This window comes from Melanotaenia boesemani, chromosome 10, assembly GCF_017639745.1.
Source record: "Melanotaenia boesemani isolate fMelBoe1 chromosome 10, fMelBoe1.pri, whole genome shotgun sequence".
Classification (NCBI taxonomy): domain Eukaryota; kingdom Metazoa; phylum Chordata; class Actinopteri; order Atheriniformes; family Melanotaeniidae; genus Melanotaenia; species Melanotaenia boesemani.
Window position 1 is genome coordinate 5685007 of NC_055691.1, and position 27455 is coordinate 5712461.

At 39.5% G+C, this 27455-nt stretch overlaps 1 protein-coding gene across 5 annotated transcripts in view; it reads right to left on the reverse strand.

Moving 5' to 3' along the window:
* mical2b (microtubule associated monooxygenase, calponin and LIM domain containing 2b) overlaps positions 1–27455 on the reverse strand; it is a 65599-nt gene that overhangs the window by 19867 nt on the left and 18277 nt on the right. For 4 of the 5 annotated variants that reach the window (XM_041997300.1, XM_041997298.1, XM_041997299.1 and 1 more), the window contains exons 2-18: positions 23476–23861; positions 19977–20184; positions 18049–18165; positions 17232–17333; positions 16554–16709; positions 15909–16009; positions 11601–11858; positions 11403–11518; positions 9779–9905; positions 9017–9107; positions 7747–7894; positions 6510–6709; positions 3756–3850; positions 3276–3344; positions 2959–3087; positions 460–639; positions 65–352 (exon numbers count right to left, since the gene is read on the reverse strand). In XM_041997300.1, the coding sequence (XP_041853234.1) occupies positions 65–352; positions 460–639; positions 2959–3087; positions 3276–3344; positions 3756–3850; positions 6510–6709; positions 7747–7894; positions 9017–9107; positions 9779–9905; positions 11403–11518; positions 11601–11858; positions 15909–16009; positions 16554–16709; positions 17232–17333; positions 18049–18165; positions 19977–20184; positions 23476–23739 (2649 nt within the window). In that variant the 5' untranslated portion in view covers positions 23740–23861. The remainder of the gene's footprint in view (positions 1–64; positions 353–459; positions 640–2958; positions 3088–3275; positions 3345–3755; positions 3851–6509; positions 6710–7746; positions 7895–9016; positions 9108–9778; positions 9906–11402; positions 11519–11600; positions 11859–15908; positions 16010–16553; positions 16710–17231; positions 17334–18048; positions 18166–19976; positions 20185–23475; positions 23862–27455) is intronic. The other variant, XM_041997301.1, reaches the window with a different exon arrangement.

Sequence of the window (27455 nt, forward strand, 5' to 3'; positions counted from 1 at the left end):
AGAGCTTTAGAGAAAAATAAACAAACTGATGGAAATTATTATTCAGAAGTGGGATGAAATTCACCTGCTGCACAGAGTCCTCGGACGTTTCAGAGGACTGATCGGCACCTGAAGCAGACAGAGCAGGAAGAGGGAAACGACTGGTTTGGGAGTCAGGAGAGGTGCATTCTGGGTGATAGGCTTCAGTGACACTATGGCTCGGTGAGTAAGGAGAACTTAATGGGTTCGAGCTGGATGGTGATGGAGAGCGACTGTAGTTGTTCTGAGTGTGAGAGGATGTGGGGGAAGAGAGGAAACTGGTTTGCTGAGCGACAGGACTGGGATTCTCCAATAACCGAAGATAGACAGAAGGCTGGAGACCAGAGAAGGAAGAAGGTGAAGTATGAATATAAACAGATATTAAGTAAATTAAAGCAGCTTGAAAACAGAGGTGCTGAGGGTAAAGAAGTCCTGGAGTACCTGCCACTTGGGGCGAGGAGGCGGAGGCTGAGGAGAAAGAGGAGGGGTGACTTTGGGTTTTACAAAACGGGGGTTTTCTTCCTCCTCCTCTTCTTCCTCATTCTCATCTGAGGAAGGAGATGGGGTATTGGAAGAAGACAGAGAAGGAGAAGAGGAAGCACTGGATGGGTCCTCAGACTGCTGCAAGGATAAGACGAACGAAAAAAAAAGGAATGGAAAAGCGTGAGATGAAAACTACTGAGAAGAAAAAAAAGCAGAAAAGGCTGGTGGTTCTACGCTACACATCTTTGGTTTATACATGCATGTTTTTTTTATTTCAAGCAAAGACGTACAAAAAAGAAAGAAATTAAGCCCGTGGAGAAACAAAGTAAATACAAATAAAGCCTGGTACACACAACGATTTTTGGGCTGTTTTTGTCCCGATTTAGCCTCTTCCCGACCTCAGACGGCAAACGCCCGATCATCATGAGATTTCCCTGTACAATTATCATTTGGTCTGAGGTGCGTTACGAGCCGAACTGTCCCGATAATCTGCTCTGAAACGGGTTGTAGCCGACAATTGGGAACACTGAAGATGTTTAATATTTCCGAGCCAATTTCTGTGGAACGCCGACGACTCGTGCATTGTGACTGCGTGGATGGTGACGTGGTAAGGAATGTAGCCAATCAGAATGCGAGCTGGATGGGGAACAAGGAAGTAAATAAAGTCTGTGTTCACACCATCTCCAGTCTGTTATTTTTTTCATTTCTGTATTTGTTAACAATAGTTCCAAGACCACCATCATTCCCTCGTCCTATATATCCTCTTCCATGCTGTGTGTTCCAGCAGGGAGGCGTCCAGAAGGCATCCTGACATGATGACCGAGCTTCTCACCCTATCTGCAAAACAAAATTCATTTTGGCCGTTGTGTTCGCGATCTTGTTCTTTAGGTCACTGCTCACAGCTAGTGACCATAAGTGAGGTTAGGAATGTAGATCGAGAGCTTTGCCTTTTGGCTCAGTTCCTTCTTCACCCCGACAGACCGATGCAGAGTCTGCATCATGGCAGACGCAGCACTGGCTGAGGACCATGGTCTCAGATTTGGAGGTGCTGATTCTCATCCCACCCGCTAGAAACTTGGCTGTGAGCGGAAGATCACGATTCAATGAAGCCAACAGAACCACGTCATCTACAAAAAGCAGAGATGCAACACTGAGGCCACTAAACTGGATCCCCTCAACACTTCAGCTGCACCTAGAAATTCTGTCAACCAGAATCAGTGACAAAGGGCAGACTTGGAGACCAAACTTCACCAGAATTGAATCAGGCTTACTGCTAGCAATGTGGACCAAGCTTTGGAATCAGCCGTACAGGGACTGGACAGCTCATACAAGGTGGTCAGGTACTCCATACTCCCAGAGCACCCCCACAGGAGTTCCTGGGGGACATAGTCGAACACCTCCTCCAAGTCCACAAAGCACATGTAGACTAGTTGGGCGAACTCCCATGCCCCCTCCAAGAACCTGAAGAGGGTGTAGAGCTAGTCCACTGTTCCAGACCAGGACAAAAACCACCCTGCTCCTCCTCAATCTGAGGTTCACCTATTCGACGGACCCTCCTCTCCATGACCCCTGAATAGACTTCAAATGAGGCAAAAACCCGGGCATGTGGGGAGTTCTGAGAGGCCATAAAGAATGACGTCTTCATGGAGATTCTGGTCGACCATCCAGCAGCTCAGGAGGGGGAGCAGTGCTCCATCAACACTGTGTACAGTGGGTTGGGGGGCTGCTGACCTCAACTCGGGACATTGTGAGTTGGTGGAAAGAATACTTCAAAGACCTCCTTAATCCCACCGACATGCCTTCCGATGAGGAAGCAGGTGGTGGGTTTTCCTATTGCTGGAACTGAGGTGGTTAAAAAGCTCCTCGGTGGCAGTGCCCTGGGGATGGATGAGCTCCACCTTAAGGCTCTGGACGCTGTGGGGCTGTCTTGGTTGACAGCATCGCGTGGGCATACTTGGATGGTGGTCCACCACTTCAGGAAGTGGGAGGGTGTGCTCCAACTACAGGGGGATCACACTCCACAGCCTCCCTGGTAAAATCTGTTCTTAATGACAATGATAGTAATGCTAATACACAATGGGAAAAATACAGAACAATATATGTATTTGGGGGTAAAAGAGTAATATTAATGAAGTGGGTTCCAGCTGTTGGCATTCACAGCATCCATGGTAAGGATGACCAGCCCCTTTGTTATAAGATATACATACATGATTTGATTTTAACCTTTCATTATTTGATAAATGAGATACATCCCTTAACAGAAATCTGTTTTAGAAATACCTGGCAGAAAAGGTAGCCTTACAGGATGATGATACTAACAATATGATACAAAACCCCAGAAGAAAAGGTTGAAAGAACAGAAGAAGTCAGAAAAAAAAAGGTCAAAACATTAAGTGAAACTGAATTCAAGTCTCAAAGACTAAATACCTGTCATTTTATGAGAGGTCTGCTTCTCACCTTGGTGCGTGTCTTTGCTGTTGAGGAGTTCTCCTCAAATTTGGCCAGCAGCTGAGTTGCCATGGATCGGACCTTGTTCTCACAAAGGTCCCCATCTTCACCAACAGGGGGAGCACTGTGGCAGGACAACTGTGGAGAGTTCAGGAAACCAGACTGGATTATGGAGCAAGAGAAGAGGGTGACAGTATGGACTGAAATCTATCACATTTTACTGGAAAATAAACTGATAAATACTGCATTTATTCACCTATATAATTTTTTTGCTGTTTGAAAAGCAAACTTTTTTTTTAAAAAATTTACTTTACTGATGTACGTACCTCGTTGAGGTAATTGCTCCCCTTCCGCCGCCTCTTATTGACAGAATCATCTTCCAGTTTCTTGTCATCCTGTAACAGCAACAATAACTTTACTCAGATATAAAAAGCTGACAGTTTCTTTTTTTTTACAAAGAAACAACACAATCCTTTGATTTGTTTGGTTAAAAATTAATTTTTTAGTATTGATATACACTTTTTTTGACCCTTGAACCTTATCCACTGCAGTTAACTGATAAATACATCATATAACAGTTGTTGGCTGATTACATCAGAAACAAAAACAGACTATATTACATAGAGTGTGTTGATCGTTATGTTAGATTAGCTTATCTAACCTAAAGCTTAGATTTCAGTGAGTGAACTGTGTTGTGATGAATGGGGAACCCTTAACCAGCAGTTTATATGGATGTTTGGTCAGGAAGGAAGACATAGATTATAACATGCTTTTATTAAATAAATTACACAGACAGAGAACTTTACCCTGGGTATCCTCTTTCTGGGCTGAATCAAGTTCTGCAGTTTGTGGTTGTTTTTAGGCGAATATTCTTCACCATTTTCATCAGCCAATTTTGAAACTGGAAAATATAAAACATACAAATAGCAGAGGTAAATAAAACTTATGAGTAAGATAAGTTGCAGATTTTTAAAACTATAGAAAAACAAAAATAAAACAGAAACAACTAACAGAAAACCAGTTTCAGTTTAGGGGAAATTTGTAAACCTTGTCAATCTCAAAATTACTTCTATGGTAACAAGATAACAAGGCACAACAAAATGAAACATTGAAGCAAACAAGTACAATAAAATGACTAAAAGGGCGGCTGTAGCACGGGAGGAAGAGCAGTCATTCACCAACCCGAAAGTCAGTGGATCGATTCCAGGCTTCACTTGACTCATGTCAAAGTGTCCTTGGGCAAGACACTGAACCCCGTTGCCTCTGTGTTTACCAGGGTATGAATGTGTGAGTGGGGTAATGTAACATGTGGTGTAAAAATGCTTTGATTAGCCAACATGACTGGAAAAGTGCTATGTAAGTACAGTCCATTTACCAAAAAACAAGTTAAAACAAAGAGACACCACAGTAAAAGCATAAATACATATAAAATACAAAAACCTGATGAAACTTTAAGTAAAAGCCATGATAAAAAAAAAAGTGAGTCTGGGGGCTGCCACTGCAAAACCCAAGTCTCCTCTCCGGTTTAGATGAGACCCTGGTTGAGCTGAGAGCATCTGGCTAGAAGATCTCAGTCATCTTTCCAGTTTATAAAACTGGAGCAGATCAGATAAATAACTGGGTGCCATACCATTTAAAACTAAAAGTAAATTAAAGAATCTTTTATCCCACACATCATACTGACTCTTGTTTCTATACTAGCTGTGAAGCAAACATAACCTGTTCCATTCAGTTCATCAAATTTGATGAACATTTAAAAAAAAAAAAAAGTGTTTGTGCAGAAGCTGAGGAAACTTGAGGATTGATCATGGCTCTGATGCGTTTTTCTTTGACTTAAACATCAACAGTTCGTCATCCTCAGTTTTGAGCGGCATTCCACACAACTTTAATAAAATCTGGGGCTCTGACCAGATTGTTAAATACTAAAACTCTGAGCAGAAAGAGTAAAATTTTAAACAGTTCATATCAGTCTCCTCAAAGTTTTATCAGTTCTGGTTTATTTTCTGCATCATTTTAAACATTCATTAAAAACACCCACAAGTTCAGTTTTTTACGCAGACTGTCGACTCAAAAAGGGCAATTATTATGAAAACAAGAAAAAGAAAAAACTTGAGAGCATGTATATGGGTATCTCAAGTTACTAACACGTTACACTCCTACATAACTTTGGTACCTTGTTTGTGGCTCCATAAATCAGCCCCTGCAGTGATTGGCTGAAACGTGTGACATTTGTTGTGTAAAATCACTATTAACCGCTTATTGGGCAAAGGACCATATTTGTACACTTCGTCACACAGAAGTCATCAGAAGAAGAGATCAGGCTACATCCCAGCTACTGCACTAAGATCAGTCCTTTTTTTTTTTCTATCGGTTTGGTGGTTGGCAGTGTGTTAGCCTGACCTCCTGCGTGCTAGCGTGAACTCTGGGGATACAAGCTGTATCATATTTCATACACTAATAACATGTCTCAAGGTTACTGAGTAAAATTTAATGTCCAAATTTACATTTCTATGGTTAATAATTATAAGGTTAATTCTATGGTTAATTCCTGAAGTGTAAATTCTGACAGAAAATGACAAATGCTTCTCAAAATAACCTCAGGTCATTAAATTTACACCAAAATCATACACTGTAACCTCATTACTCTCTAAATAGAACCAACCCACCCAACTAAAACGTCTGTGACTAAATTCCCACCAAAATGCCTCTGAAAGTCTGTCCTTTCCCCAGCCTTTCAGAGGTGTGGAAAGCTGTAATGACAGCAGCATGGGTGACATAGAGGGCTTCCTGCACATTAACATTAGAGCAGTATATGTGAAATGAGGCTGAGGCAGCAGCTTCCAGGGGTGGTGCGACCACAGATGAAGGCCTCTGAAGTTATGCAGAGGGACTGGATATGGCCTCCACACACACATAGCATGCATACCAGTCAGGTCTCTGGCAGGGACTATCCTGACCGCAGTTGTGCAACGTGCAACTCAAGCTCATGCAGTAGATTCAGACGGCTCTATAATTTCACAGAATGTTGACTGACTTTAACGGAATATAAAAATAAAATGGAAACGTGTCCACAGCAGAAGCCAGAAGTATCCATGGTCTTAAAGCTGCCTTCAGGGGTGTGTCTTAATAGGATTTAAACTTTAGTTGAGAACAGCAATCATACTGCTTCTCTTTCCGTTTGTTCAGCAGAACTAAATTTCTTCTTTTTACATACTGAAGTGACTGTGAAATAATGTCCTCATGTTAGTTTGGGGTTTGGAAGTCAGGGTGATGAACTGGGACGTCAGAAAGAGGCGTCAACTATCTGAATTCTGTGGTTATTTATGAGGCTTGCAGTTTGCATGTCTTGTGAGTTCAGTGACTTTAACTTCAATGATTAATCAAATAATTGACAGATTAACCATCTAAAAATACAACTTTATAGGAGTTCTGTTATTGATAAATAATCAAATATAGTTGAAAAAAAACAACACTTATTTTTAAAATTTCTTAATCTGTTTCATAGAATTATTTGCAAAGTATTGCTGTGAATATGTGAATGAAGTGAGAATGCCTCTGACCATTGTTGTTTCCAGGAGAGTTCCTGAAGGTCTCATAAAATCTGGAGAGGTAGAGGACCATGAGCAGCTTGTCCGGTTCGGCCTCTGCAGCCATTTCCTTTCCTGTGGTCACTGGCTGGATGCAGAACTCCTGCTCAGCCACGTCAAATGCCAACTGGTTGTTCCCGGCCACATCCTCCTCGTTCAGAGAGTCAAAATCACTGAAATTGAAAAAAGATGATGAGTAAAATAAGGTTGGATGGTTTTTTTGTTACATCCTTAATATTCCCAGCACAGGCAGATGCCAGGATTCATACGGCTTACATTGTAAATGTGTGATGTATCACATGGGTCATCCTGCAGCATCCTCGAAATGCAAGGCTGGAAAACTGTCTGACTCTTTTTAAGTAAGGGGGATAAAGTGTTTTTTGGTGACTCACCTACATGCCCAAAATCAGCTTCTCTCACAGCAGTAATGTCAAATTCAGATTTTTAATCTGGCATTTTTAATTTAATGTGTTAAAAAAAAATGAAGGTGTTAATATCAGTGATTTATCTCTTCATTAATAGTTTGAGAACCACTGGACTAGTTAAAGTTATGACCACAGGGAAAATAAAAAAACAAGTGAGCAAACATGGCATCTCCATATAACTGGTGTTATGTGTGGAATTAACAGCTTGGTGTTATGATGGGAGCTGAGATGACATAAGTGTATTAGTCTAGAAAATCCCAAAAGAGATGATGTCATTGCAACCCATCACTGTGGCACTTAGATTGGTTTTCTCACTTGTATGTAAGCAGCCAGTGAGCAGCAAAACCATCAAATATCACATGTTCTGGATCAAGTCATTCAGCTGCCAGGCTGTTAATGAACGAGTTTCATCATCGCAGTAACTTCTGTAAATTAACACTCAACTTCGAAGTTGATCATCAGCCAGGAAAATTAATTTATCAGCAACAGAAGACGCGAGTCAAAGCGAATTATGTCTCTGAAAACGGAGCATTTAGCTTTTAGCAGTCAGCAGATTAATCTTCACCAGCAGGGATCAGGGATTCTTTACACTTGACTTGGTAATGTTTTACAACATGAGTACATTCCTAAACTTACTGTACAGCTGTCTGTTTGCATGTCATCTCAAAAGATGAGTTTCACTCATAGAGTCTGAAAGATGACTCACAAGCCAAGAGAAAACTGCCCACACCTGAATAGGTGTGGGCAGCTCCTGATTCACATTGTGTCTTTGTGCAAGTTCTTACATGAGTTCAGGCCTCTGGCAATGGATGAGAGCGCAGAGCGCCAGGCCATTCCTCCAGGAAGACGTGAGGTTGGTGACATCCACACCTCTGTAGCCCTGCGTTTGCTTCTGACACCAGGTCAGCAGCCGGCCAGGACGCACCTCGGACTCTGCAGGAGAAGAACACCATGTTGATCATACTGTCAGGATGGCCACACAGCATCAAAGGAAGGATGTTGTTCATGCCGGAAAGGATAAAGTATTCCCCCTGAGGGCTTTATTTTTATCAGGGATGGAAAGTTTCTCAAATGGTGTTGACACGATGTCATGTTCAAACCATCAGTTCATTTGGACTTGAGCCGTGTGACTTTAAAAATTGGATCCACTTTCCACGGCTAAAGCAGACAAATCTTGGCAGCAGAAGAGATTCAGCAAACTGGACAAAGTGGCTTATTTAGAAAATCTCAAGACCTGGCACACTTTGATGTTCCTTAAAATGCGTAACAGTGTTTCCTTCACAGATCAGGATTTAACCACAAGATCCAACAAGTGGGCTCTGCTACCGTACCGCACATCTTGACATAATGTGTTTGGTGTTTAAGTTTTCTGTCTTATCTAATTTAATATCACATTAAGTTGCACTTCTGGCGTAATGTTATATAGCTGTATTGTCTGGGATGAGGCGTGTCGAGCCTGCGGCTTGGATAAAGCTCGTTTCTTTAAAAGAAGGGCTGGGAAAGCTTTTGCTATGTAAACCACTGAAGTACTTTGACAGTTCAGTCACTTATAATATTTGATGTTAAGTTCCTTAAAGCCTTTGTTTAAATGTTAAGATACAATTTCAGATTGCCAAGAAGTTTTATTTAAAAACTGTAAGCGAACTAATTCAACTAAAGTTTTCAGACAGTGTTAATAGGGCACCTGATCTCAATGATGAGTCATAAGATGATTAAATTACAAGCTTTTAAGCAGCATCGTCCCGTCTGAGTAGATGACATCAATCTTCACTGCCACTAATCCTTCTATAACTACAACCTGCTTTTTACTACAGCAGCATGAACATGAATCAGCTCAGTAATCTCCAGGATGCGTGTGCACTCAGCATCAAACACGTCACTAACTCCCTAATCATTTCATCTCCAATAAAGATCAGCTACGATAGCAGATAAGATAGTAAGGTATTGGAGGTAATTGGATGTTTTTAGTTGCAGCATAACATTAGATTTTATAACAGTTTTGGTGGCTGGAGTGGAGTTGACCCTCCAAGTGGGGGTAAGTGGGAAAACACTCACCTCTCCTGGACAGGTTGACTGATCGTCGTGTTGGAGCCCCTTTTTCCACCTGACCAAAGTCCTGCTGTCCGTTTATGAACAGGTGACGCACCTGAGAGAATCAATGTGTAATTTAAGGTTTTTAAAACCAGTTTAACCTGATTCAGAAAGTTGATACCTGTTCCTAATGATCATGGGACATTTTTCTCAGTTATATTATCTGGCAATACATAAAGAGGCATACAGGCTACCTGAACTGAGATTAGCATTACCCAATGTGTAGATGTTCATACAAATATCCTGGCAGCCACATTTAAGAACTAAACCTGCACAGATAATAGCAAGAAACTGAACTTTTTCAGTTACAGATGATGTACCATCATTCAGTGGCGTTTTGGGGAATACATTTCCATGTTCCATATCAGAGTACTCATCTTCAGCTTAATAGTTTGCATGTTAGAATATCATCTTTGCACAGCGTCTTGTTTTTCTTTATTTTTGGGGTTGTTGGTTTTGCATCTCTACACTTGAAGCGAAGATTTAATCTTATAACATGATAACTGTAGTCAGACTTGTTCAAAACAAGTTGATATTTACAAATGAATTAAAAAAGAAGAAATTTCTATTCTACTTTTGAGTTTTGAAAAACATATTTCTAAATGCAGATTTATGTAAAATAATGTCCACAACTGATTTAAAGTGCTTTAGCCAGCAATGAGTTGTGTTGTTAGAGCAGGTAAGCTGCAGCAGGTTCAGATGCATGTTTCTCACTGCTGGACTGACCTGATGTGGACGCACACAGGTGGAGTTGAGGTTGGGGTAACGGGTAGAAGGGTCAATGCTGTATTGTTCAAAGTTTTTACTGATGTTCTCTGTGGTGGTCTGAGGCAGCAGACGGTAAATACTCTCCCTGGGAAAGACAGAAAAGATCCAAGTGTTAGATTTAAGAAACAACAGCTTCCAAGTTATAACAACTGAACTGATCAGCTGTTTATCATTGCAGCATGTGTGAAGCTGCAGCAACACAAAGACAAACAACTTACCTGTGTGTGTTTATAAAAACACAGATTCAGCAGCGTTTTTAGCCAAAGATATAATAACCCACACTCGTGTTTATAAATATGTTCATGTATTTATAAGTCATTAATACAATGTGGAAGTGTGTGCTGGACAAACAACTTCAATAAACAGGAAATACCAGTTTAGGTTTGGGAAGCACACACCTTTCTACCTAAAACTAAACTTTCATTTTTGATAAAGCTTCTGTTTAGGGCTGGCTGAGGTGACCCTAAGCCATACCTTCAGTTATGCTGCCATGGGATCAGGCCACTGGGGGGTGTCCCATGATGCACTGAGCACCTCCCTGCACTTTTTGCTCTTTACTCTCTAGAGTTTTAACCAAGACTAGGAGATCTGAACACATCACATTAATATCTTGGCTTATAGTCAGTCACAGAATAAATTTTAAAGCCCTAATGATCGTTTACAAATCACAGAACGGTTTAGACCCTGAACACGTCTGTGACATATTCAGAGAATATAAACCCTAGCAGAGCTCTTAGATCCAAGGATTCAGGTCAGCTAGTTCAGACCAAAGTCCAGAAAAAACATGGAGAAGCAGCATTTAGCTGCTATGCTGCTGAGTGCTGGGCAGATCAGTCCACTGGTTTCCCTATAGGTATGCTTTTTGTCTTTTTTTTTAATTGCCTTATATGAATTCAGGTCTTGTAAGTTAAATAATGAGGATTTGTTTTAATATATTGTTTTGATATATAATTGGATAACAATGAACATTTTATTTGACGCCATACAAATCAAGCTGATTTGAATTGAATTGAAAATGTTCTCAGGCTCTGTACGCTGCTGCAGAAGCATCATTTGAACAACATCTGTTGATTATTATGTCTGAAATCAGCGTACTGTAGTTTTTCCACATTACTGTAGAAAACACGGACACAAATGAAAACTGAGCTAATAATTAAAAAGTAACATCACCAGAATAGAGTTTAAATGATAACCTAGAAGAATAAAACACTAAACATACTCACAGATTCTGTCGCATTATAAGCCTCAGAAAATTTGTTTTCTTCCACTGAGTCAATATTAATCAATAAATGACATTTGCTTTGGGCATTTTCAGTTTTAGTTAACATTTAAGCATGAGAATGGTGTCCTAGGTTAAATTTTGATTCATTTTGTATAGATTTGATCTAACTTTAGACAAACTTCCTTAGTAACTCGCATCAGGAGTGTGTGGATGCTTTTACTGGATTTGATGCTGTAGAAATCTGGTCCACTGTTAATGTGGACCCAAGTGTCCAGTTTCACTAATAATAAGCAACTGTTTTGATGGATGTTGATGATATTACTGCTGAAGTTACAGGAAGTAGAGCTTAACCACACTCACCTCTCTGCTAGTATCTCCAGGGGGCTCTTTCCCTGTGACCAGCCCCTCACCATCCAGGCGGTATCAAAGGCAGCAAGAAAACCACGAGCACAGCCTGTACCCATCGGCCAGAAGGGCTGTAGGAGAACAAGAGGTCAGTGTAGACACACGGTGAACGCCAGTCCTGGCAACATGCAAATATATTATAGATTCTCATACCTCCAGCAGACTGTCTCCCACCAGAGCAACCAGCAGCTGGTGTCCGTGTTTCTCCCTGATCAATGCGGCGTTCTCAGAAGCGTACATGGAGGTGAAGTCAAACATGGCCACATCTGGCTGTCCGTAATGGTTGATGGCGTAGTCCAGCGATGGTAGCTGGTAGTTTGTGCCAAAGTCAGCAGCTTCACGGGCGTAGGAGAGCAGCGCTTCCTGGTTGACGTTGTCAGGATTCAGCAGTCGCTCCGTTTCAATGTAGTCCTGCGTTAAGAAAAACGGGTTTACAACAGCACTTTGAGATCAAACAACTTTTTGAAGGATGCCTATTTAAAAGACAAGACAGAGAGATAACCGTCTAACATATCACCCTGCTGGTCACCGTGTTAAACAGTCCTCACCTCAGTCTACGTTCTACCCAAGAATAACATCATCGCCATTCAAGGCTATAAATAGCTGTTATCCCATCTTCGTTATCAAGTTATACAAGTGAAACTCAAAAAATGAGAATATTCAAATTTTCTGAGATTATGATTTTTGGGTTTTCATAAGCTGTTAGCCATAATCTTCAAAATGATAACAAATAAATGCTTGAAATATCTTACTTTGCATATAATGAGTCTATATAATAGATGAGTTTACCTTTTTAAGCTGAATTACTGAAATAAATTAATATTCTAATTTTCTGAGTTTTACCTGTATTTTACTGTGACCCAGAATGGATGATTGGGTAAAAAATAACTGTAGCACTGATTTAGAAACAAGTTTAATAAATGAAATAAAATTCACTGAAATATATACCAAGATGTACGCCTCTGAGTCTCTCTACATGAAAGGCATAATTACAAAAAAGTAGTGAGATGTAAAAAATAAAAAAAAAGACATTTCCATCTTCTACAATTTCTAAATGACCTTTTTCACTATTAGGTTCTGGAGTAAAATGCTTTTATCCTGCTGTAAACTAAACTGAAAATGGGATTTATGAAAAGCTTTAGTCTCATTTTAAACAATAACACTGCACTGCTAATCTTTCTAGAGTTAATAAATGACCTTTATAGTACCAATCTATCTGCCCACAGCCTTGCCCACCAAAGTGTGGATCAATTTAACTTCCTTAATCTTAATGGAGGGGTGATGAGCCGAGTTGTTTTGAATGTGCTTTATAAATATAATGGACATTGACGCAATGACAGAGAGATGAGGCCTCTGAAGTTTAGGCTACATATGCACAGGCTGTGTCCCAGCTGACGCAGGGAGATGTCATTCAGCACCAGTGGGCAATGTAAGATGAGTGGGAGACCACTGAGGAACGAGCAGGCGGGGCAGGGTTTCAACTCCTGTGTATGTGTGTGCTTATATAACACACACTGTGGGAAGATCAATCCGTTTACATAGCCAAGCAAAAAATCTGGCAAAATCTTGAGCATAAAAATTAAAAAACAAAGTTAGGTGTGTGTGTGTTTAAGCATAGTGTCAGATAACTGGGCTGGCAGACACAGCATGTCAGGACTAACAGCAGTCTTCCTATTCAGATTCAGTCTGCGGACCGATACCAGCATAAGAACTATTTATACCATCTCACCTCTGCCAAACGTGGGAGTATGTGCTTCTATGGGTGTGTGAGAGATATATAAGTAAAGTGAAAGAGAATAAGCCTTTAATTAAAGTCTCATTCATCATCATCCGCTATGGTGACCCGTCACTCACTGAACTGGCAAGCATATCAACATTCCTGTCCACCCAAAAAGCCCTTTGACTTCAGCTTTGGGATTTGGACTTGAATATATTGTGTTCGTGAGTCCATGTGTGTTTAAGTGCTGATTTTGACAAAAAAAATCCATTAGAAGCTTGAAACTATAATGAAAGTATTGCAATTTTCCTAAAAAAAAAAAAATATTTCCAATACAACGTCCTGTACTGCATCTATGTGTAGCTACAATCTATACTGTCAATTCTTTTGATAACAGTTTCCTCTTCAGCACAAAAAAACAGCTGTGACCTTTTGCACCTATAGCATGTTATGTTTCTACTAACAACACTGCCTGCAGTGTTTGCACTGTAATGCATGAAGATCAACCCCAGCAAAGCACCTTGACAATGTCCCTGAACGAGTCCTCAGAGCATGTGCCAACAAGCTGACACACATGTCAACATCTCCCTCAACCAGAGAATGGTTCTATCCTGCTTTAAGACCACTACCATTGTCCCCCTCCCCAAAAAGAGCCCCCTCTAGCTGCCTGAATGATTACAGGCCAGTAGCACTCACTCCAATCATTATGAAGTGCTTGGAGAGAGTGATGTTGACCCACATTCAGAGCTGCCTACCAGACACACTGGACCCCCTGCAGTATGCCTACCGGTCCAACAGGTCCACCTCAGACACTTTTGCTGCAGCCCTGCACATCTCCCTCTCACATCTGAAGAATAAAGACTCCTACATCACGATGCTCTTTACTGACTACAGCTCGACATTCAATACGGCCATCCCCCACAAGCTGTTTTCCCTGGGACTGCACCCCATCCTCTGTGACTAGCTCCAGGACTTTCTGACTGGTGGCCTCAGTCTGTCAGGATGGGGAACAGGACATCAGTCAGCAGGGTGTGTCCTCAGCCCCATCCTCTACACCCTGTTCACCCATGATTGTGTGGCCTCCCACAAGGACAAATCTATCCTGAAGTTTGTGGACGACAGCGCTGTGATAGGACGCATCACTGGCGGGAACGAAGCAGCCTACAGGAGGTAGGTGGCCTCTCTGGTGGCATGGTGTGAGGACAACAACCTCACCCTCAACAAGGACAAGATCAAGGAGATGGTAGTGGACATGAGGAAGGAGAGGAACCCTCATCAGCTACTGCTTATCCGCAGGCTGGAAGTGGAGAGGGTGAGCAGCTTTAAATATCTGGGGTCTACATCAGCGAGGACCTCACCTGGACACTCAACACCACAAAGCTGGTGAAGAGAGATCAGCAGCGGCTGTACTTCCTGAGGAGGTTGAGGAAATTCTGCATGTCATCAAAGATCCTCAGAAACGTCCACAGCTGCGTTGAGTCCATCCTGACCAGCTGGATCACCGTGTGGTACGGCAGCTCTACTGTCACGGACCGCAAACGCCTGCAGAGAGCGGTGAAGATCACCAGGACTCCACTGCCCTCTCTGCAGAGCATCTACCAGCATAGAGTCCATCATCAAAGACCCCACCCACCCCCAACATGGACTGTTCACTTTCCTCCCCTCAGGCAGGAGATACAGGAGTCTGAAATGCTGGACAACCAGACTCAGAAACTCTTTCTTTTCCTCGGCCATCAGACTCCTTAACAGCTGATAGGAGTCTGTAACAACAACGGCCTGTACCCTGCACACTGACTTCATATTGTCAAGCAAAGTAACTGCAATATTACTGTTTTATGTGTCTTTTTACTTATAATAGATATTGCACATGCATCTTACCGTCTACCTCATGACAGTTTGCACAGTTGATTATTCAGTGTTGAATGTGGCATTCTGCAGATTTATTTACATAGATTATTTACTTAGAGTTTTATCTTATCTTTATCTACTATCTAGTTTTTAAAGTTACTATTTATTTTTATTTTATAATCATTATGGCATACAGTGTGGACGGCAAAGTAAGAATTTAATTGTTCAGGGAAACTTGTTTCCTTACTGTACAAATGACAATAAACACTTTGAATCTTGAATCTGAATCTTGAATTTTTATTTTTTCCTTTTTTAAAAGAGGAAAGTAGAGATTTATTGAGGTTATTAATCTAGATTTTAAAAAAGAATTAGGCTAACGGCACAAAAAGCACATCACTCTGTGAATCTCCTGCTACAACTGTGTTTCCATACATGAGCACGCTCAATTTGAACCAAATTTTCTGAAAAGTCAGAAATTGAATTGATATAAACTGTGTGGACACTAATTTCAAGCCTGAAGAGGGTGGGGAAAAAGCAAAAACTAAAAGAAAATCCTGGTAAAAGAAATCAAGATCAGGGCTCTTGAACTCAGGCCCTTGAGGGCCACTGTCTTACATATTCTGAACAATGACCCATTGAGTCTGGAGAAGAGTTTAAAAATAAAAATAAATGTGATGAGTTAAAGTTAAAGAGAGCAGACTTTTTTCCATCTAGAACGAATCATCTGTGAGCCTTGCTGCTCTGCAGACAGACAACAGACAGCAGCAACAAAGCTGCAGCCCACTGAGTTTAAAAACAGTAATTACAAAGCAAAACAGTCTGAACAGCAAAGAGTGTGAAAGTGGCTGTTTGAAAGAGCAAATGTCATCATTTACTGTGTACATGAGTTAACTTACATTTATGATGACCCCTTTGTCCAGCAGGCTCTGTTTTTTCGCCGTCATCACGAAGTAGTGGGTGTTGTCCTTGTAGTAAACAATGTTCTCCAAGTCAATTCCTGAAGACATGAAGAGATTCTTTAAACAGAGGATTTTAGTGCTAGTTTCACACATTATTTAAATGACCGTCTCAGCCAAAGTAAAACAAGATTTCTGAAATGCATGTAAACATGTTAGACTGAAATCATCTGAATTTGGACAAACACATCGGGATAATGTTACTAAAGTCAAGTGACTCGCTAGCCATCATCTTTGAACCAGAAGTAACAGAAAAAACAGTAACAACAGAAAAAACTACAAAAGAAAAAACGCATCTCGTTTGAAAATAAATGAAAAACAATTAATGATGAAATAAAATAAAAATCAAAACTAAATATATATAAATTAAACTAAATAAAAATAAAAAATCAACAATACAATAAAAAACCAAAAAATTAATAAAATAAAATAAAATATAAAAAGAAAAGGAGAAAAATAATATAATTAAAATAAAGCCTACAACACTGGGACAACAAGAGTAGCCCAACAAAATGACTCCAGTCCAGCTTTAACCAGAGCTCCACTTAACTAAAATATAACTCATTTAACACCTCCACATCTCACCTGTCTCCTCCTTGAGCTCCAGAAAGAACTTCTGGTTAAAGATGAAGGCCACACCACTGATTTCCTCCACTTTGGCCTCTGCGGTGGTGTTCCTGTTGACAAAGTTGGCTGTTATAGCGATGGCCAACTTCCCTCGAAACTCCTTGCGAGCAAAACCTGCACAGGGAGGAAAAGAAGCAAACTGCATTACTGCATGGAGTAAAACATACAAAGAAACCAAAAAGCAACCAAATCATCATAAATGTCTGTTATTTAAACAACATCCACAAGATTGCACAAACAAATAAAGCTGCGGAGTGATTCAGTAGCAGGTTTCACATCAGTCATGGAAACAAAATCATCAGGAGTTAGAACTTTTTGAAGGATCACTTTCACTGTGGAAATAATTATTAATTTTATTGTGGAAGGAAAAATAGTAAAGTCCAAACAGCATATTACACAAAAAACTCACAACATTAATCTTGGATGCACAATACTGACCCTATACACACCATTAAGCCTTCAGTTGAAACTATGTCAACAGGAAATGCTTTAGTGAGTGGAAACAGCTTTGCAACACTGACTGCAGGATACATGTCCTGCAAATGTGGGTCAGTAACAAAACTTTCCTCAGGTCTCACTTTCAACCAACTGCCAGCTATGCTGGCATCATTTTCTGTGACCTGTACTATTTCTCACCATCTAATGTGTTTTTGCAGCCGTTAGCACCAATCACCACGTCGAAGTCAAAGTCTGAGACGGGATGGCTGGAGGGCCGGACCTCTGCCCGCCACCCAGGACCTGAGGAAGATGACAAATCAAACATGTTATGTCAGGGAAAGTGCAAAGGAACAGCTACAGGAAAATGAGACGACAGAGTGATGGGTTACATCCTGGAGGCTGTACAATGTTTCTGGATGCCTCTCATGTCAAAGTGCTGATTTAGGAGAGATATAATTTCCTCTTTCGGACCACAGAAGGTTTATGTGACTTGTAGCCACAACATGCTCCTCTACCCTGCAAGCCTGCGATTAGTTATATCATGTCCAAGAGTAATGAAAGAAGGAAGTCCAAATAAGAAATGTTAAGGCCCCATATATTTTAGGATGCTGAAAAAAAATTTAGATTAAATTAAAGAAATGTAACAAAATGGAAAACAAACTAAAACAGTAGAGTTCAACGATATCTTTATTTTCCACTCTCCATGAACATTTCTGATTATTTCAACATGTGCTGCATGCATTGAGCTTTCCATATATAGCTGAGACGTGCAGGCATGTCTCAGCACGTCACTCATGACACACACTCATACAGATGCCAAACACTCATTATTTTTTCTATATTTGTGAGGATACTCATTGAGATAAAAGCACTCCCTAGCCTCTAAAACTAAACTGCTGCCCTATATCGATTCCAAACTTTAGGACAGATTTATGAAGACAATAAATATATAACATGAAGGTCTATGACTATGATTGTGTAACTCTGAATTTGTTCTTCACAGTTGCAGACTTACTGTTATCACTCTGCTCCTCTGGAGGCTCCACAAGCTTTACAAACTCCACATTGACATGGATCTCTACTCCCAGAATCAGGCTCAGTTTCAGCAGCATCAGCTGGAGCTGGCGGATACCTAGAGTGGGTACATATGTACATAATGTTAATACATATATATATATATAAAACACATAAAGCCAAGCTGGAGCTAGCTGTTCAGACAAGACAGAAGTACTGTCACAATCCTGATGTTTTGAATATGAGTAGAAGGCGATGGCTGCTGAATCTTTATCACCTTTGCTACTCTAGGAAATCAGACTGGTGCAACTAAAGAGATTAAATGCCACATATCAGCTGCAGCCTCTCCTGACAAAACCACAATGAATCATTTAATTTGAATGTATTTATTTCTCCAGACAGGTAAAAAAACTCAGATTTTCCTAAGTTAATTTATGGCTAAAGTAAAAGTGCATATGCTTTTCAGACCTAAACATTATGTCTTACCTGACCTTTTCGGTATATTATGGAAAACTTTGAGGTTTTCTCAGTGCCTCATGTGTCCAAGATATTCTTTGTTTATATTGGACTAAGTCAGAAAAAAAGCCATCTAAGGCCATCTTACATAAAAGGTAAACTAGTTTAAATTCAATCCAATTATAATCCAATCCAATGTAATAGTATCTTGAAAATGTATTTAAAAAGCATTTAAAAAAACAGCCAACACCAGTTGAAAACTACTTCACTACAGTTGGTTAATGCGGACCTACACAGCTCATCAAGATGCATAGATACAACAGCGATATACCTGATCTGCTGGAATTCAGTGAAGCAAAAGGTAGGCTACATATACACATTGTATGTGGAAATGTGACAGGATAAGGAAATTCTGGAGAAAGATGATTGACAAAATTCAGACGATTCTGTCTGTAAATATTCCTTTAGGCCCCAAAATGACGAGTACTCATTTATTAGTTTTATTATTTATTCATTTCAGAACTTTATAAAAAAAAAAAAAAGTAAAATATAGCCAGACTTCTTAGATATGACCTAACTGAACAATCTAATTATTTACTTACTTCCTGCAGCAGTTAACTTTAAGGCAAGTCAATATTTTTCTAACCCTGATGAAGACGTTTAGATGCCTAAACATAAATTAGGAATAATTAAATAAAGTCTGAAGACTATTAGAGTGTGGCACAATGGAAAGCAAACTCAAGCTGCCAAGATTTAGGCTCTGACACAAATGCTCCATTTTTAACAAGGGACATATAAAAGTTACAATGACACAGAGTTGAAGCTACAGGTAGGTTACAGTTATGAGCGCTACACTCAGAAGTTTGCTTTTCAAGAAGATATTAATACATGACACCATTACTAAAACTGGAGAGCAACAAGCAGCGGAAACATCCACCAGGGAACAGTGCAGAAACAAACCACAGTTAAGTAGGTTGCTAGAAAATCTCCTCACACTGGTTACAGTCACATGAACACTACCTGCTTCATGACCCATTTAAAACCAGAGAGATGCTGTAAAAAATAAAGCCCCTTTTTATGAAAAATGCTCCGGCTTTGACATTAGACAATGTCACACTTATCTGCATGGAAGTGATTTAACACGCTCGCATGCAAAGTAAACCTTATTTACATTTATGGATCTGGGATGCTTTGCATTCTAGAAGCAGGGATGAAAATAGCACAGAGAGAGAAACAAAAATCCTAATACAGCATTTCAAAAGTTTGTTAGGTTTCAATAACAGAAAAATAAAATGGTTGCAATATCTTTAAACTAAAATGCAATACTTGAATTTTCTTTTTTTCTTATTAAAATAGAAAAGGGGACAAAGTCATCCCCAGTTTTTTTAAATTATGCCCTCTCACTTCATGATAGATTTATTAATAAGGCATCAAAATAAAGATGGAGTGAACAAATAACAGATGTTTACTCACTTATGTGGTCGATTGCGCCTGCGCAGAACTTCCCGTAGAACTTCTTGGCCCCGAGACTCCTGAGGTCGTGAATGGTGAAGGGCCAGAGGTGGAGCACATTATTCCTGGAGAAAGTGTCCCTCTTCTCAATCACCACCACTTTACAGCCCAGCAGGGTCAACTCGATGGCGGTCCGCAGACCACACGGGCCCCCACCGATGATCAGACACTGATAAGGGCAAAAGGAAAGACAGAAAGAATGAGGAGGGGGTAAAATGTTCAATTCAGACTTCTGACATTTAAAACATGTTTTCTGGGCCAAGCAGAAGTCTCATCAGACCGCATTATGCATCAATCAAATGAATCTCATCAAGGATTGAAAAAACATACATAGACGCCTAACAATTTAAAAATGTTATGTCTACATATCTGAGCTGACAGAACACCTGAGTCATACTTTGGATATAAATTCTTTCTAATTTTATTATCCCCAGCTTAAATGTTTACTCCTAGTTTATTCTCACTGACAGAATCAGCTTTAAAGAAAGATAAACTCTGATAAACCAGATGTTTGAAAGCTATGAGGCGTAAAACAGCTAGCTTGTAAATGCAGCGAATCATTACATAAGAGTTAAAATTGGAGTTTTACATCGTTTGAGGCCAGACAAAATGTCTAAAGAATGCTAACAGTTTGCTGAACATGAATGCAGCTACAAGGTAAAACACCTGTGTTGGTTCAGTGCCCTCACATGACCAAGAAAATCTCTTAATGCTGCTTTAAGGATTTTTGGTTCCGCTCCTAAAATTATTTGCTAATGTTTTTTTGTGGCCTGAAGGTGTATTAACTTATTTAATTATAAATCTATAATACAGACAACTTGGACTTCCCCTTTTCTTATTTTTATAAATCTATTTAATTCTTTAACCAATCAAAGCAATCAATGAAAACATAAATCTCAAACACCTGAATTAAAAAACAGGAGCAGAAAGAAGAAAAATCTTCTATAATCTGCTCTCTCATACACGTCATTGATAAACCAAACATAAGATTTAACTAAAAACAGCTGCAGACTAACATGCCACTGAGTTTCAAGAACTACTTCAATGTTTACATTTATTTTTATCACCACTGAGCAAAACAAATGAACCTTTATTATATTTTCTTTTCACAGCAGCTTCAATAATTTTTTAAAACATATTTGATTTTGTTTCTTTAGTATTATTATTTTTTTTTATCCATCCATAGTAAAAAATCCTATAAAAAAATCCTGGATCAGGCGGTGATCCGGATCACTCCTAAAATCTAATCAAAAAATCTTGTTCCTTATTCAATTTCGAAGATTTCCTGTAATTTTAATCAAAATCCATCAATAACTTTTATGTTGCTAACAGACAGACAAACCACTGCTGATGAATACATGACCTCCGCCTTAGTGGAGGTAATAATGAATATCTGTAAGGCTTTCAGTAATGTGCCAATTATGATTTATATAACTGTTGTTTCTTTATTTCCCCTCTTTGGTTTCATTTAGGAGTTGTTTTCCAAAGCTTGAGTCTGAATGTTGCTGTAATGTTTCTTGCTCATGATGAAACAGTAGCTGGCAAACAGCAGAAAGTATCAGTGTGAATTAGGGTCACACCTCCCAGTAAGTCTTCAGCTTTTCTCTTCTTCTTCTCATTCTCAACTGAGGGTAATGAAACAAGAAAACCAGCACCGTTAAGTGGAAAGCAAAAGCTCAATCTGACATTTTCAAAAGGCCCTCTGTGATTTTAGTCCATGCTTCATTTCTAGGTCAGTGCACAGTTTTCAGTTTTGTGGTTATTTGGGAAATAAACTGCCAAAACAATTAGAACAGCCATTTGGGAAATGACAGCTTTACAGTTTAGAACCTGAGTCACTTGGAAGTTTGATTTTTTTTCCATCTTACCTGTAAAAGAATTGAATTAACGAAGACTTTAGTCATAATTCTCAAACTGCTTTCTTTTAGACACAGTATCAGAAAACAGAAATGGCCCACCCAGCTTCAGTTCCTCCATCTTTTTCTAAATAACAGTTTCTCTAAAAAAAATGTCTGGAATAATAGTTTTGCTGTTATTTTTGGCCAACCCTCAGCCCAACCCTTCAGAGCTAATCTCCCCTCTGCAAGTCTCTGGCCTATTTCCCCATCTGGATGCTTTATCTTTGTCCTTCAGATATGAAGCCTCTCCAACGCTATGCTCAAAAGTCCTACTCAAAGTGTGTGTGCATACATGTGTACATACACTAAATATGAGAAGCTTATTGTGTCACAGGAAATTCACATTCGAGCTTCCATGCTCCATTTAGGCCTCATTGTAAATCATTTAATACAGTTAAACTCACAGGCAGTCCAAGTTTTTTCTAATAAGCATCTTATATTACATGATCCATGTATCATATTAACAAGATTCTCAAGTTACAGCCACTAAACCCAGCTAATCATGCTCCTTAACTTGAGATTAATTAGCTTTTATTAATTATTTGCATATAAAAAAAACAAACAATCCACATTTAATAATTCAATCAGCAGCATTGTGCTACTATGAGCTACTTCTTTCTCTAAAAACAGCCTTTTAAAACCAATTTGTTCCTTTCTGACTGACACAAAAGGTGTGATACAGGCCAATTTGTTTCTTATACTAAAGTTGCTTATTCGTGTGCAGTTTAGTCACAATGCAGCTTATTTGTTAGCACATTCCCTCTTGTGGCCTGCACTGCTGTGGTCTCCTTCAACAAAGCTGTTTTGTACTTAAATGATTATTTCACACGTGCCAAATCAGTCATGCTGCTCACAAAATAAACTTAAGTACTTCTTTAGTTTGCACCAGATTTTTTTTATGTTTGCATCTCATTTTGTTTCCATTGTTGATCTTTTGCTTGTTTACAGTATCCCTACAGATGGCACACGTTACGTCACCTAATCCTGCACATTCACATGTAAAGCTTCTTCTTTGTAACAAAGAGGAACTTTGTTGGCAGTTCTACTCTTCAAACAAAGTTGTTCCACATATAGAGAGGACACTTTTGACTTGTTGCAGCAAGAAAAGTACATACAAGCGCATCCATGATAATGACTTTTAATATGAAGATATGTTTGCTGCTTGAAATGTAAATTGGTACTAAAATTTTTTTCATTCTCATTAAATCAGCTGTTCCAGAAAAGAGGAGCGACTAACCAATTTATCATAGAGGAATAAATTATACATAACATGGTAAACTTGTGTAATGGTTTTTATACTGCTTGTAACCAACTTATCCAGTGTGCTAGATCATACACTTAACGCTTCTGCCCTTAAAAAAATTTGATGGGAAAAAACCCCAAAGTTGTCAGGAGGGAGAAAACTACAAAAAAAAAACAGAAGCTTGTTCGCTAGCATGTTGGCACTAAGCTCACAAGCTACAACATCTCTATATTCAATCTTGACAGAACAAATCTTGTTTCAAATGATCTTTGAAGAGTTTTAGAGGCATCCACATCTCTTTGTCATTGACTTCTCTTACCTTTGTGCCTTGGCAGACTTTATTCTGGTTATACACCTTCTGCTGTGCCCTTTTGTCCAGTTTTGTCCATAAGGCTTTGACTTTCCAGGAGCTGATTGCAGCCTTCAGTGAGCTGTAAAAGTTGTTGTAGTCCAGAGGATCCAGCTCCAGCTGCCTGCACAGGATGCTAAAGGCCTGCAGAGTCCCTTTACAGGTGGACGCCTGGACAAAGTTCTCAAAGAGCTGGCTGGCCTGAGCTGTGCGCTCATCCTCCGTCTCACCCATCTGTGCTGATGGCAACCAGAGTCCAAAACGTATCCTCCTCTTTCGCTTTTACCTCCTACTTTTTTCTCCACACTGACAAACTTAAACTCCTAGTTTGTGGGTGCTGCCATGTTTAGATCCATCTATTAGAAAAAGAAAAAAAAAATTTTTAGAGAGAGACTGGGAGGGAAAAAAAGAGGTCAAGAAAAAGAAAAAAAAACATGATTAGTACTATATAGTTTGTTCACAGAACTAAAACTTTATGAAATGACAACTAAGATTTCTACTGTTTTACATGTTAAAAGTTACTGTGTTGTTATCTGATAATGTGGTGTGTAGAAAATGTGCTCAAACGTCATTAAACTGTCATTCCCAATTTTCATTATGAGAAAAAACATAATTGTTTTAATCTAGTAAATGGAATTTTTTAAATCAATGAAACACTGCAAAATTATATCTGTAGGCTTCTCAGTTTGACATCAGTGTCTAAAAACAGTCTTACAAGGTCTCAAGTACAGATTATATGCTTCATGCTGTGGAGGATGGGCACCAAGTAGACTTTGAGAATTAAAACTTTAGACTAAAATAAAGGGGACCACATTCGATGACCTGGTATATTTTAGTAACTATACGTCAGTGTGGTGGATTAAAGCTCCAACCAGCTACAACAAACCTGCAGAGCTCAAACAGTCATTAACTAATCTGCAGATTTTTCTCTGAAACAAAGATATTTTCCTTCTCCAGCTCTATCAAATGCCTGAAAGGATTATGAGTGAGCGTACGCTTGAATGGGCTCAGCTGAGCGGTCATGGGAGAAGCTCAAACACTGTGGCTGCAGAAATACAGAGAAAACACTTTCATAGTCACACAGCCAGATTATATGCGAACAGCATCTTGTTGTGGCATTTAAGTGCAAGAGAAACAACCGTGAAATACTGAAGATTCCCACAGCAGACTACATGTTTTAAAACTCAGCTGAACAAATTGTCCCAGGCTCAGAAACAACAACTCATGAGGAAGTTGACCTACTATCAGAGGAACATCACTTCCCTGTTCCACCATGAGAATTTTCCTCATTTCTGGTTCCTTGGGAAATGTTATCTTGCTTGCACAGTCAAGCAATTTGTTAAATAACATAAAAAAAAAAATCTGATATCTACTGCACAAATAATGAAAAATCTTAGTTTAAATAAAATCCTAGAGGCATTCAGATTCAGAAAATGTCATCATTTGCAGCAACAAGGGCCTCACACAGAAAAATGATTTCAGAACAGTTGACCTATAACTGACATGAAACAGTTTTTCTCAGATCATCAGCGGTATGAGTATCTCTGATGAAAACCTTGCAAAAATTCGAACACTTGACTTTTAATGTGATCCAAGGAGCCAAAAAGAAATCATTTACTATGTTTTCTGCAATCACTTTAAAGGAGCTGACAGCAGCACTACAAAGATTTAAAACACCTGTTTCTTTACCACAGTAAAACGCATTTTAACTGAAAGGCAAAGAGGTGAATCTGCTGATAAAAGACAAGGTCAGGCTGATCAATATCATTTTATAATAACAGTAATCACAATGGCTCTAAAAGTTCAAAACCTCGGGGATTCCCTGTACTCTTCGGGGAACCTCGAGGGGTCTCGGACCCCAGGTTGGTAACCACTGTGCTAAACAATCAACCCAGTATTTATTTAATTGATTATTTATAGTAAAACTATAAGTTATAATTAAATATAGCATCTAAATATTTGTTTCTACAATTTCAATTCCCTTTCCATCATCACATCTACAGTTTGTACTTGATCATTTTGATTAGGTAGCAGATACAATCTTTCTTGAAATAATCAACCTCAGGTCCACACTGTCAACTTTAACTGGCCTCACAGCCATTTGGTTAAATTATGTTTCTTTTTGTTTTTAAGCCTACAAAAAACATACAGACCGGCTTCAAGGCCACACCTTGCTAGTTGCAGGTTGGACCCCCTTTCACCTTCAGATCTGTCTTCCATCTTCATGGCATAAATTCAACAAGATGTTGGAAACCTTCCTCAGAGATTTTGCTCTATATTGGCAAGACAGCATCTCACAGTTGCTGCATATTTGTCAGCTGCATCCATGATGAGAATCTCCCGTTCCACCACAGAAATGCTCTGTTGGATTTAGAGCTGTTGACTGTGGAGGCCATTGGACTACAGCGAACTCATTGTCATGTTCTAGAAAGCAGGTGGAGATGATCTGAGCTTTGTGACATGGTGCATTATCCTGCTGGAAGTAGCATCAGAAGATGCTCCACCGTGGTCATAAAGGGATGGACATAGTCAGCAACAATACTCAGGTAGACTCTGGTGGTTAAACCAGGCCATGTTGGTACTAAGAGGCTCAAAGCGTGCCAAGAAAATATCCTCCACACCATTACACCACCAGCAGCATGAACCATTTATTCAAGGCAGGATGGATCCATGTTTTTATGTTGCTTCCACCACATTCTGAGCCTACCATCTGAATGTGGAGCTGAAATGGAGACTCATCTTCTGTTGTCCAGTGTTGGTGAGTGTGTGTGAATTGTAGTCTCAGTTTCCTGTTCTTATCTGGCAGGAGGCACCAGGTCTGGTTTTCTGCTGCTGTAGCCCATCTGCTTCAAGGTTGGACGTGTTGTGTGTTCACAGATGCTGTTCTGCAGAGCTTGGTTGGAATAACTGGTTATTTGACTTCGTTTGCCTTTCTATTATCCCCAATCAGTGAACCCTAGAGATGATTGCATGTAAAAATCCCAGTAGATCAGCAGTTTCAAATTATTCAGACCAATCATGCCATGTTTAAAGTCACTTTCTTCTTCATTCTGATGCTCAGTTTGAACTTCAGCAAGTCATCTTGATCACGTGTACAAGACTCAATGAACAAAGTCGCTGCCATGTGATTGCTACTGACGAGTTTATTTTAAATAACACTTTAATTCTACACATTACTCGTTTAAAGATTTACTCAAACTGCAAACACTAATTTCATAAAGACTTTAAGTTCAAAACCTGAAAAGGCTTAATTTTAAAAACTAGATACCAAATTCTCCCAGCAATCATTTCAGCACATCAACCTTAATATGCAAATTGATAAGACATTTGAATTAAAGCATTTCACCTATAAATACGTCTTTTTTCCAGTCTGAATGTAAAGCTTTACTTAACATTAAGCTTTGATTCAATTTTAAACCCTTAATATCACCCAACAAGAGTCAAAAGTTTGAGACTGAAGCCAAGAATTTCCTGGATAACGTCTCTATCAGAGCTGAGTTTCAGATCCCGATCGCTGGAAGCCTCTCAGCTTATTCTCAGTTACAGTCGTGGAAACTGCTGTCCTGTAGGAGCTGCAAGAAGATTAGGTTTCTCTCTCCCACACACACACACACATATATATATATGAGGCCCTGCTTGTGCATTTACTTGAACACACACATGTGCACAACTTCCAACAGGCCTGAAACAAAATCACCTGAAAACTCTTGATCATGCAACATATCCAAGTCTGCGTCATGGTACAGAACAGTGTGTGCTGCCTGAGTACAACACCTGGTTGGTCCTTATGGTGTGTCACACACACTCCCAGAGAAACACACACTTTCCCTTTAAATCCTGGAGTGGCCCTCAGGGGCTTCTCAGATCTCCACTTCCTAAAAGTTTGGCAGCACAAGGCAGCTTCTCTGTTACACGCACATGGACACCCTTCATGTTGTTTCAAGCCCTGC